The sequence below is a fragment of the Neoarius graeffei genome, chromosome 19 (genome assembly GCF_027579695.1).
Source record: "Neoarius graeffei isolate fNeoGra1 chromosome 19, fNeoGra1.pri, whole genome shotgun sequence".
NCBI classification, from domain to species: domain Eukaryota; kingdom Metazoa; phylum Chordata; class Actinopteri; order Siluriformes; family Ariidae; genus Neoarius; species Neoarius graeffei.
The window spans coordinates 47,098,690-47,111,933 of NC_083587.1; the positions used below are offsets into that span (position 1 = coordinate 47,098,690).

The following is a 13,244-nucleotide window of genomic DNA, read 5'->3' on the forward strand; positions in this document are numbered from 1 at the left end:
TAGCATTAGTTTATATATCTAGGAACGGTAGCATTAGTTTATATATCTAGGAACGTTAGCATTAGTTGATATAAGTAGGAATGGTAGGCAGCATTAGTTTATATATCTAGGAACGGTAGCATTAGTTTATATATCTAGGAATGGTAGCATTAGGTTATATATCTAGGAATGGTAGCATTAGTTTATATATCTAGGAACGTTAGCATTAGTTGATATAAGTAGGAATGGTAGGCAGCATTAGTTTATATATCTAGGAACGGTAGCATTAGTTTATATATCTAGGAATGGTAGGCAGCATTAGTTTATATATCTAGGAACGGTAGCATTAGTTTATATATCTAGGAACGGTAGCATTAGTTTATATATCTAGGAACGGTAGCATTAGTTTATATATATAGGAACGGTAGGTAGCATTCGTTTATATATCTAGGAACGGTAGGTAGCATTAGGTTATATATCTAGGAACGGTAGCATTGGGTTATATCTAGGAACGGTAGCATTGGGTTATATATCTAGGAATGGTAGCATTAGGTTATATATCTAGGAACGGTAGCATTAGTTTATATATCTAGGAACGTTAGCATTAGTTGATATAAGTAGGAATGGTAGGCAGCATTAGTTTATATATCTAGGAACGGTAGCATTAGGTTATATATCTAGGAACGGTAGCATTAGTTTATATATCTAGGAATGGTAGCATTAGTTTATATATCTAGGAACGGTAGCATTAGTTTATATATCTAGGAACGTTAGCATTAGTTTATATATCTAGGAACGGTAGCATTAGTTTATATATCTAGGAACGTTAGCATTAGTTGATATAAGTAGGAATGGTAGGCAGCATTAGTTTATATATCTTGGAACGGTAGCATTAGGTTATATATCTAGGAATGGTAGCATTAGTTTGTATATCTATGAACGGTAGCATTTGTTTGTATATCTATGAACGGTAGCATTAGTTTGTATATCTATGAATGGTAGCATTAGTTTGTATATCTAGGAACGGTAGCATTAGTTTATATATCTAGGAACGGTAGCGTTAGGTTATATATCTAGGAACGGTAGCGTTAGGTTATATATCTAGGAACGGTAGTATTAGGTTATATATGTAGGAACAGTAGCGTTAGGTTATATATCTAGGAACGGTAGTATTAGGTTATATATGTAGGAACGGTAGCATTAGTTTGTATATCTAGGAATGATAGCATTAGTTTATATAAGTAGGAATGGTAGGTAGCATAGTTTGTATATCTAGAAATGGTAACATTAGTATAGAGGCTTGTTCGTAGTGAGACCTTGAGAAAAGTGCTATAGCTTACACTGACGAAGTCTCTGTCCCGTCCCAAAGTAACTGTTTCCAATCTCAATGTCCATGTGCCTGGTAATAAATCCACTTGAAATGTCTTGAAAGTTGAACTTTAATCCTCGGTTTAACAATTACAAAGGTTCTAAGATGCAGAGAGTCAGGTAAGAAAAACTGTTTGCTTCCACGGCTTCTCGAGATCTACCCTGAGAAGCGCGAGACCGTTCTTATATAGCTGAATGAATTCTAATTCTTGAGAAGCGTGAGACAGTTCTAATTCTTCATATATGAATTCTAATTCTAATGTTTCTAATTCTTCTAACCTTGCCACATGTTATTCATCATTTTAATCATGAAATAAATTACTTATATGAAATTACACACTCAAATGAAATTATTTATACCTTTTAACATAAATTGTAATTCACGTCTATATGAATTCTACTTTGGCCGCTACAATTAGGTTATATATCTAAGAACGGTAGCATTAGTTTGTATATCTAGGAACAGTAGCATTAGGTTATATATCTAGGAACGGTAGCATTAATTAGTATATCTAGGAACGGAAGCATTAGGATATATATTTAGGAACGGTAGCATTATTTAATATATCTAGGAACGGTAGCATTAATTTGTATATCTAGGAACGGTAGCATTAGTTTATATATGTAGGAACGGTCGCATTAGGTTATATATCTAGGAACGGTAGCATTAGGTTGTATATCTATGAACGGTAGCAATAGGTTATATATCTATGAACGGTAGCAATAGGTTATATATCTATGAACGGTAGCATTAGTTTGTATATCTATGAACGGTAGCATTAGTTTGTAGATGGGTCAGTCCATGAAATGATGTTACTTTTCATTGGTCCGGGTTTACATAATCATTTCATCTTTAATTTCCATGATTTAAAGAAATATTTAGCAGATTATCCATAAATATTGTTTGAAGAAATAAAATAAATAAAAAAATGAAGTTTTCTTTTGAAATAAAGAAATGTGAAACATTTTCTTCCCCTGTGACTGGACACGGATGACACGTTTTTTGTGACATGGAATATTTGCTGACTTTGAGCTTAAATAAACCTTCATTACTTTCTGAGAATTTCAATAAAATTAGTTTCATGGTACTTGCAATTTAGTTTTACACTCACATAATAAAGTTAAGAAGGTTCTATAAACTATTTAGCTTCGAATTCATCCACTAAAAATAGGTTGTGAACGTAACATTGTGATGTCCAACTGTGTTACGTTAGAAACCAGGCTTATAAAAAATGATAAAACGAGTTGAAATCATGATTGATGTTTTTAATATAAAGAAGAATATACTATAAAACGATGTAGGTAGAAAGAAATTTAAACAAACGGCAATAAAAGAAATTATCGATGTTTTTTCTCACATCCTAACTTGGCGTCCACTCACTTCCTGGTTCGTTCACAACCTGCGAGACCTATTTACTCAATCTAGGTCAGCTGAACTGACGCGAGAGAACTTCTCGCGGGATCTCACACACCACAACACGTGCTCTAGAGAAGTGCAGATATAAGTGTGACTAAGTAAAGTAATGAATTCAATAATCTCATTTACCCCATATAGGATGAAACTGTTTCCTGTTAATGACTGTTGTTATTGTTCAAATCTTAGAGATTTTATGAAGTTTGTGAAATACCAGTATTTCATATTTTCAGTGTTTATGATGTTGAACTAATATTTCTAATGAATTCTTATTCAGTGTTAATGTTTAAAGTAAGCAAATAAAAGCAAAAAATCGATTTTATCAATATTTTTCCTTTATTTTTAAAAGCTTGTTCGTGTCCATGTTACATTAGCAACCGGGTAAATATTTATGGATTTTATTATACATTGTAGAGCAGGAGTTATCTTAACAACTATGTTATATTTTCTTATATGGTCAATGCTTCATGGAAATAAAAGTTGTTTTCAGTTGTAAATTGTTTTAAGTGACTCCCTCTATGTCACATTTTGGTAACCCCATTTCATGGACTGACCCATATCTATGAACGGTAGCATTTGTTTGTATATCTAGGAACGGTAGCGTTAGTTTATATATCTAGGAACAGTAGCGTTAGGTTATATATCTAGGAACGGTAGTATTAGGTTATATATGTAGGAACGGTAGCATTAGTTTGTATATCTAGGAATGATAGCATTAGTTTATATAAGTAGGAATGGTAGGTAGCATAGTTTGTATATCTAGGAATGGTAGCATTAGTATAGAGGCTTGTTCATAGTGAGACCTTGAGAAAAGTGCTATAGCTTACACTGACGAAGTCTCTGTCCCGTCCCAAAGTAACTGTTTCCACTCTCAATGTCCATGTGCCTGGTAATAAATCCACTTGAAATGTCTTGAAAGTTGAACTTTAATCCTCGGTTTAACAATTACAAAGGTTCTAAGATGCAGAGAGTCAGGTAAGAAAAACTGTTTGCTTCCACGGCTTCTCGAGATCTACCCTGAGAAGCGCGAGACCGTTCTTATATAGCTGAATGAATTCTAATTCTTGAGAAGCGTGAGACAGTTCTAATTCTTCATATATGAATTCTAATTCTAATGCTTCTAATTCTTCTAACCTTGCCACATGTTATTCATCATTTTAATCATGAAATAAATTACTTATATGAAATTACACACTCAAATGAAATTATTTATACCTTTTAACATAAATTGTAATTCACGTCTATATGAATTCTACTTTGGCCACTACAATTAGGTTATATATCTAGGAACGGTAGCATTAGTTTGTATATCTAGGAACGGTAGCATTAGGTTATATATCCAGGAACGGTAGCAGTAGTTTGTATATCTAGGAACGGTAGCATTAATTAGTATATCTAGGAACAGAAGCATTAGGATATATATCTAGGAACGGTAGCATTATTTTATATATCTAGGAATGGTAGCATTAATTTGTATATCTAGGAACGGTAGCATTATTTTATATATCTATGAACGGTAGCATTAGTTTGTATATCTATGAACGGTAGCATTAGTTTGTATATCTATGAACGGTAGCATTAGTTTGTATATCTATGAACGGTAGCATTAGTTTGTAGATGGGTCAGTCCATGAAATGATGTTACTTTTCATTGGTCCGGGTTTACATAATCATTTCATCTTTAATTTCCATGATTTAAAGAAATATTTAGCAGATTATCCATAAATATTGTTTGAAGAAATAAAATAAATAAAAAAATGAAGTTTTCTTTTGAAATAAAGAAATGTGAAACATTTTCTTCCCCTGTGACTGGACACGGATGACACGTTTTTTGTGACATGGAATATTTGCTGACTTTGAGCTTAAATAAACCTTCATTACTTTCTGAGAATTTCAATAAAATTAGTTTCATGGTACTTGCAATTTAGTTTTACACTCACATAATAAAGTTAAGAAGGTTCTATAAACTATTTAGCTTCGAATTCATCCACTAAAAATAGGTTGTGAACGTAACATTGTGATGTCCAACTGTGTTACGTTAGAAACCAGGCTTATAAAAAATGATAAAACGAGTTGAAATCATGATTGATGTTTTTAATATAAAGAAGAATATACTATAAAACGATGTAGGTAGAAAGAAATTTAAACAAACGGCAATAAAAGAAATTATCGATGTTTTTTCTCACATCCTAACTTAGCATCCACTCACTTCCTGGTTCGTTCACAACCTGCGAGACCTATTTACTCAATCTAGGTCAGCTGAACTGACGCGAGAGAACTTCTCGCGGGATCTCACACACCACAACACGTGCTCTAGAGAAGTGCAGATATAAGTGTGACTAAGTAAAGTAATGAATTCAATAATCTCATTTACCCCATATAGGATGAAACTGTTTCCTGTTAATGACTGTTGTTATTGTTCAAATCTTAGAGATTTTATGAAGTTTGTGAAATACCAGTATTTCATATTTTCAGTGTTTATGATGTTGAACTAATATTTCTAATGAATTCTTATTGTGTTAATGTTTAAAGTAAGCAAATAAAAGCAAAAAATCGATTTTATCAATATTTTTCCTTTATTTTTAAAAGCTTGTTCGTGTCCTTGTTACATTAGCAACCGGGTAAATATTTATGGATTTTATCATACATTGTAGAGCAGGAGTTATCTTAACAACTATGTTATATTTTCTTATATGGTCAATGCTTCATGGAAATAAAAGTTGTTTTCAGTTGTAAATTGTTTTAAGTGACTCCCTCTATGTCACATTTTGGTAACCCCATTTCATGGACTGACCCATATCTATGAACGGTAGCATTAGTTTGTATATCTAGGAACGGTAGCGTTAGGTTATATATCTAGGAACAGTAGCGTTAGTTTATATATCTAGGAACAGTAGCGTTAGGTTATATATCTAGGAACGGTAGTATTAGGTTATATATGTAGGAACGGTAGCATTAGTTTGTATATCTAGGAACGATAGCATTAGTTTATATAAGTAGGAATGGTAGGTAGCATTAGTTTGTATATCTAGGAATGGTAGCATTAGTATAGAGGCTTGTTCGTAGTGAGACCTTGAGAAAAGTGCTATAGCTTACACTGACGAAGTCTCTGTCCCGTCCCAAAGTAACTGTTTCCACTCTCAATGTCCATGTGCCTGGTAATAAATCCACTTGAAATGTCTTGAAAGTTGAACTTTAATCCTCGGTTTAACAATTACAAAGGTTCTAAGATGCAGAGAGAAGAGCAGGTAAGAAAAACTGTTTGCTTCCACGGCTTCTCGAGATCTACCCTGAGAAGCGCGAGACCGTTCTTATATAGCTGAATGAATTCTAATTCTAATTCTTGAGAAGCATGAGACAGTTCTAATTCTTCATATATGAATTCTAATTCTAATGCTTCTAGTTCTAATTCTAATTCTTCTAACCTTGCCACATGTTATTCATCATTTTAATCATGAAATAAATTACTTATATGAAATTACACACTCAAATTAAATTATTTATACCTTTTAACATAAATTGTAATTCACGTCTATTAGACTAGGTCAGAATTGTAAAAAGGGGCTTAAATAAGGAGTTGCAGGCATTTGTGAGTAAAAGTTGGCAAACAAACTTTTCTAAAGATATTTTTTGCGCTGAATCCATTTTTGCTGTTTGCCAAGCTGTATCTCATACGTGGAGCCCAGTAGAGGGCACATTTGCATATAATTTGCATATTTCGAGTATTTCAATATAAAACTCTTCAATGTTGTACAGTATGAAAAAAGTAAAATAGCAGAAAGTTGCATATACCTCTTGGCTAAATAAGTACCAAATTTGGCTTCAATTGGGTGAAAGGAACTCTCAAAAACAGACTTTAGGTAGTGTGTGTGGTCCAAATTACCATATTAAATTATAAAATTCGTGGTCTTGAGTTTATAGACTATATAATAGACTATATAAAGGGTAATTCTTTCTGCTGAATCCATTTAGGCAGTCTTTTTATTTGTAACTCAGTAGAGTGGCAGTCTCATAGGCTAAAAAAATAAACAAATTTCTCAGCTCTGGCTCAAAAATAAAATCTTAAATTGCGACAGAAGATTTATTGGGTACAGAAAACAAACATAGGCTAATATTTAAAATACATAATATTTATCTCAGAATATTTTTGGTGAACACTGAACTTTTTATCCATTTTTTTAATATATATATATATATATATATATATATATATATATATATATATATATATATATATATATATATATATATATATAAAAAAATCTCCTTCTCACCCCCGGCGGGGGGGTGGTATCCATGTCATCCTCAAGCTCGGGTCCTCTACCAGAGGCCTGGGAGTTTGAGGGTTCTGCGCAGTATCTTCGATGTTCCTAGGACTGCGCTCTTCTGGACTGAGGCTTCAGATGTTGTTCCTGGGATTTGCTGGAGCCACTCTCCCAGTTTGGGGGTTACTGCCCCAAGTGCCCCCACTACCACGGGGACCACGCAACCCTTGACCTTCCACATCCGTTCCAGCTGCTCTTTCAACCCTTGATACTTCTCAAGTTTCTCATGTTCCTTCTTCCTGATGTTGGCGTCAGCTGGGATCGCCACATCTATCACCACCACCCTCTTCTGCTCTTTGTCCACCACCACTATGTCCGGTTGGTTAGCCAGGATCTGTTTGTCAGTCTGGAAGCTGAAGTCCCACAGAATCTTGGCCCTGTTGTTCTCAGCCACCTTCTGTGGTATGGCCCATTGGGACTTGGGTACTTCTATTCCATACTGGTTGCAGATGTTCCTGTATACTATCCCAGCCACTTGGTTGTGCCTCTCCATGTACGCTGATCCAGCGTCTTGATGTAGCATCTTACACCCTGCTACTATGTGCTGGACTGTTTCAGGGGCTTCTTTGCACAGTCTGCATCTTGGGTCTGATCTACTCTGGTGGATCCTGGCCTCTATGGCTCTTGTGCTTATGGCCTGTTCTTGCGCTGCCATGATTAGTGCCTCTGTGCTGTCTGTCAGTCCTGCATTATCCAGCCACTGGTAGGATTTCTTGATATCAGCCACTTCCTCTATCTGACGGTGGTACATGCCATGTAGGGGTTTGTCTCTCCAGGTTGTCCGTTCCTCCTCCTCCTCTGCACTCTCATCAGGGTTCTGCTGCCTGAGACATTCACTTAGCAGTTCATCCTTTGGGGCCATCTTTCTGATGTATTCTCGGATTTTCGATGTTTCATCCTGGACCGTGGTCTTGACGCTCACTAGCCCTCGGCCTCCCTCTTTCCGCTTAGTGTATAGTCTCAGGGTGCTGGACTTGGGGTGGAACCCTCCATGCATGGTGAGGAGCTTTCTAGTCTTGATATCTGTGGCTTCTATCTCCTCCTTTGGCCAGTTTATGATACCAGCGGGGTATCTGATGACTGGTAGTGCGTACATGTTGATGGCTCGGACCTTGTTTTTACCATTCAGCTGACTTTTCAGGACCTGCCTTACTCTCTGGAGGTATTTGGCTGTGGTTGACTTCCTTGTGGCCTCTTCATGGTTTCCATTAGCCTGTGGGATGCCAAGGTACTTGTAGCTGTCTTGGATATCACCTATGTTGCCCTCTGGTAGGTCAATCCCTTCAGTCTGGATCATCTTGCCTCTCTTTGAGACCATCCGGCCACACTTGTCCAATCCGAATGACATCCCTATGTCATCGCTGTAGATCCGGGTGGTGTGGATCAGCGAGTCTATTTCTCGCTCGTTCCTGGCATACAGCTTGATGTCATCCATGTAGAGCAGGTGGCTGATTGTTGCCCCACTACGGAATCGGTACCCGTAGCCGCTCTTCGTGATGATCTGACTGAGGGGGTTCAGGCCTATGCAGAACAGCAGTGGTGATAGCGCATCTCCTTGGTATATGCCGCACTTGATGTTGACTTGGGCAATGGGTTTTGAGTTGGCCTCTAGGGTTGTCTTCCACATTTCCATTGAGTTCTGTATGAAGGTCCTTAGGTTCCTGTTGATCTTATACAGTTCCAGACATTCCAGTATCCATGTGTGTGGCATTGAGTCGTAGGCTTTCTTGTAGTCAATCCAGGCAGTGCACAGGTTGGTCTGTCTCTTCTTACAGTCTCGGGCGACTGTTCTATCGGCCAGTAGCTGGTGCTTGGCTCCTCTGGTGTTACTGCCAATTCCTTTCTGTGCCTCGCTCATGTATTGAGCCACATGCTTACTCATTTTTGCCGCAATGATGCCTGACAGGGCCTTCCATGTTGTGCAGAGACAGGTAATTGGCCGGTAGTTGGATGGGATGGGTCCCTTCTGGGGGTCCTTCATGATTAGGACTGTCCTGCCTTGGGTTAGCCATTCTGGGTGGGTTCCATCCCTCAGCAGCTGGTTCATCTGTGCTGCTAGGCGTTCATGGAGTGCAGTTAGCTTCTTCAGCCAGTACGTATGGATCATATCGGGGCCTGGTGCTGTCCAGCTCTTCATCTTTGACACTCTTTCTTGGACGTCTGCCATTGAGATGGTTACTGGTTCTTGTTCTGGGAGGTTGCTGTGGTCAGCTCTTAGGTCCACTAACCATTGGGCATCGGTGTTGTGTGATGCCTTTCTTTCCCATATGTCTTTCCAGTATTTTTCCACCTCAGCTCTTGGTGGGTCTGACCGGTTGTTGTTCCCCTGCCATTGAGAGTACACCTTGGCTGGTTCAGTGGAGAACAGCTTGTTTATTCTCCTGGCCTCTCCTTCCTTGGTGTATCTCCTCAACCGGGTGGCCAGAGCTGTTAGTCGCTGTTTGGCAGTTTCGAGTGCCTCTGGTATGGAGAGTGAGTTGTACTTCCTGGGCGCCCCTTTATTCACCATGTTCCCTTTCTGTAGTTCAGCTAGCTGGCTAACTTCTCTCCTTGCTGCCTTTATCTTGGCCTCTAATCGTCTCTTCCATGGTGGATACTGTTTGTTATGTCCCGAGCCCACCTTGTGTCCAAGCATCTCCATGATTACTGTTGCTGTACTGTGTATCAGCTTGTTGGTTCTTGTTGGTCTCAGTGATGGTTCTTGTGGAGATTGTCTTCAGAGCAGCATTCACATCTACTAGTAGATCTTCTGAAGGTACTTGGCAACTCAGCTTCGGTATTCGTCGGGGGCTCCAGGTTTCCAGTTGGGTCACGATCTTCCTTCTCAGGTCAGCAGCTCTTGTGTTGAGGCTGTTAGCTGTTGGGGCTTGGTACCCAATCTCTGGTTGTGGGGATGATGACATCTCCCCGCTGACCTGTCTTCCTGGCTCCCCCTTGCCGTAGCATCGTTGTTGTATTTCATTAATCTCTAGTTGTGATAGCAGATTTCGATTATGGATGTTGGAACACTGGGCTAATAGCTGTTTCTTTGTTAGCCTTGATTGTGGGTTTCGAAGTATCCAATGGTCCCACATTCTCTGCATGTATCCCCTCTCTCTGGGATTGCTTGTATAGTAGCATTCCAGCAAATCCGTATTTTCTGTCCTCGTCCATCGATGTCTTGTTCCAGTAGCCCATTTCTCATCAGTTTGCCCTGGTTCCCTAGCAACTGACGCAGACCTTGTTGACCCGGGCGACGTCTGAGCCGGTATGACTCTATCAGTTATGTTTTCACTCATTCCTGAGGTAGGCTGATATATCATGAGGGGTTTTTGCCTAAGGACCCTTACTGGATGATGTTTTGCCCCGACCGGGATTCGAACCCCGATCTCCTGCGTCATAGTCAGTGAGCATTACCACTGTACTATCCAGCTGATATATATATATATATATATATATATATATTTTTTTTTTTTTGGTCTTTTTAGCCTTTATGTAGGACATTTAGAGGGCGAGAGGAAATGATTGGGAGAGCGAGATGGGGAAGGATCGGGAAATGACCTTGGGTCAGACTCAAACCTGGGTCCCCGGATTTATGTTATGGCATCCCAGCCAACCAAGCCACGGCGCCTCCAGAACTTTGATTTTTTTTTTTTACTTGAATGCATCCATATAGGAACATCAAAATCATATGTACATAAATGATCTGTAACTATGTAATGTAACTAGGATGATGGTTTAACATATAAACATATATTAACATAAAACTATAAACAACAACATGACAAGATTCTCCAATATGACTAATTTTCACAAAACAGCAAAAATACCAAAGACTGTGATATCATGCCTGGCCAATGATCTTAAAATGAAGTTAACTAAACTAAAGTTCAGCAATTGCTACATTCTGCATCACTTGTTTTACACTTACATGCAGCAGAGCAACGTAAATGGGACTTTTTGCACATACATCGTGCACTCATACATCTTGAGGTGCAGCTGCAGCTGATCAGTTCCAAACAGTAGTCTGGGACTGGAGGAAGTGACATCAAGATGGGCACTAGTGTAGAACCTTCCAGTCTCCATCCCATTTTCTCTGGAGGAGGAAGGACAGGATATGGCTTGTTTGCTTGGCGCCACAAAGCAGATTGGTAATGTGCCCGACGTATATGAAATGACAGTGCATCACTGGTTGGTGGAAGACTCTCTGGAGCTCGGGACTGTACAAATAGGAGTTCCCTTGCCTTGTTCACGCTGGTTACATTGTGAGCCCGATACACCTTACACACAAATAATTCAGCATCTTTTGCAGTTTGGTCATCCAGTTCGCCTCGACCTATGCCTGTGAGGAGGTGATGATGTTCTTTGAAGCTACTGCAGCATGGGCGATCGAAGCACGGGCAGTTTGAGTGAAGTCGCTGGAGTAGCCAACCGAAGGCATGCAGTGGAAATATGTGAAAACGCAATCAAGTAAATGCTACTGCACAATATTAAATGCTACTTATCTTTCAACTAACAGTGTTTTGAGGTGTTACAGAGTGATAGGGTGACCAAACCTCTGTAATTCCAAAAAGTAATTTTTTTTTCTTGATTAATTCGACATCTCAAAATCCATATCGAGATACTTGTCCATCTTGATACATCTTAAATATCAATATATTGCCCAGCCCTATGATTAGCAATATTTAAACACTGTATGGAAATAGAAATGATGGCAAAAAGTGATTTTATTTTGAATTAAAGTTCTTGTGGATAAGTTTGAAGTTAATTTACAAACTCTGATGTGATGGCAACAGTTTCCTTGCATCCTCAATGAAATGACTCAGGAATGTAAGATTTTCTATTTGTCTGCTTGAAATATAGGGATAAAAGAAGACATATTCAGGACAACAATAAGAAATGAAAGTGCAATTGTCCTTGTCACATACAAGTACCATAATTCTCACTACAAATAAACCTCCTAGATTTGATCATTATTGTTGTACATGATGTAAAATAAAAAAAACGGAATTTACTGAAATTTTAGAGGTTGTCTTAGATTTTGTGCTCTACAGACTTCCACATAAGAGATACAGCTTGGCAAACAGCAAAAATGGATTCAGCACAAAAAATACTTTTAGAAAAGTTTGTTTGCCAACTTTTACTCAAAAATGCCTGGGGGTGTCACATTATCTGAAAATCGACCTAGTCTATATATGAATTCTACTTTGGCCGCTACAATTAGGTTATATATCTAGGAACGGTAGCATTAGTTTGTATATCTAGGAACGGTAGCATTAGGTTATATATCTAGGAACGGTAGCAGTAGTTTGTATATCTAGGAACGGTAGCATTAATTAGTATATCTAGGAATGGAAGCATTAGGATATATATCTAGGAACGGTAGCATTATTTTATATATCTAGGAACGGTAGCATTAGTTTATATATGTAGGAACGGTCGCATTAGGTTGTATATCTAGGAACGGTAGCATTAGGTTGTATATCTATGAACGGTAGCATTAGTTTGTATATCTAGGAACGGTAGCATTAGTTTGTATATCTAGCAACGGTCGCATTTGGTTATATATCTAGGAACGGTAGCATTAGTTTATATATCTAGGAACGGTAGCATTAGTTTATATATGTAGGAATGGTCGCATTTGGTTATATATCTAGGAACGGTAGCATTAGGTTGTATATCTAGGAACGGTAGCATTAGGTTGTATATCTAGGAACGGTAGCATTAGTTTGTGTATCTAGGAACGGTAGCATTAGTTTGTGTATCTAGGAACGGTAGCATTAGTTTGTGTATCTAGGAACGGTAGCATTAGTTTGTGTATCTAGGAACGGTAGCATTAGTTTGTATATCTAGGAATGGTAGTATTAGGCTGTATATCTAGGAACGGTAGCATTAGTTTGTATATCTAGGAATGGTAGCATTAGGCTGTATATCTAGGAATGGTAGCAGTAGTTTGTATATCTAGGAACGGTAGCAGTAGTTTGTATATCTAGGAACGGTAGCATTAATTAGTATATCTAGGAACGGAAGCATTAGGATATATATCTAGGAACGGTAGCATTATTTTGTATATCTAGGAATGGTAGCATTAATTTGTATATCTAGGAACGGTAGCATTATTTTATATATCTAGGAACGGTAGCATTAGTTTATATATGTAGGAACGGTCGCATTAGGTTA

General features: G+C 38.0%; 1 protein-coding gene across 5 annotated transcripts in view; it reads left to right on the top strand.

Annotated features, from left to right (window-relative positions):
• The window catches only part of tmem67 (transmembrane protein 67), a 110,807-nt gene that overhangs the window by 10,437 nt on the left and 87,126 nt on the right, over nt 1-13,244 (top strand). The window contains exon 2 of one of the 5 annotated variants that reach the window (XM_060900189.1): nt 11,377-11,534. The exons of the other annotated variants lie outside the window; for them this stretch is intronic. Within the exon in view, the coding sequence (XP_060756172.1) occupies nt 11,504-11,534 (31 nt within the window). The 5' untranslated portion in view covers nt 11,377-11,503. The remainder of the gene's footprint in view (nt 1-11,376; nt 11,535-13,244) is intronic. 5 annotated transcript variants of the gene reach the window in all.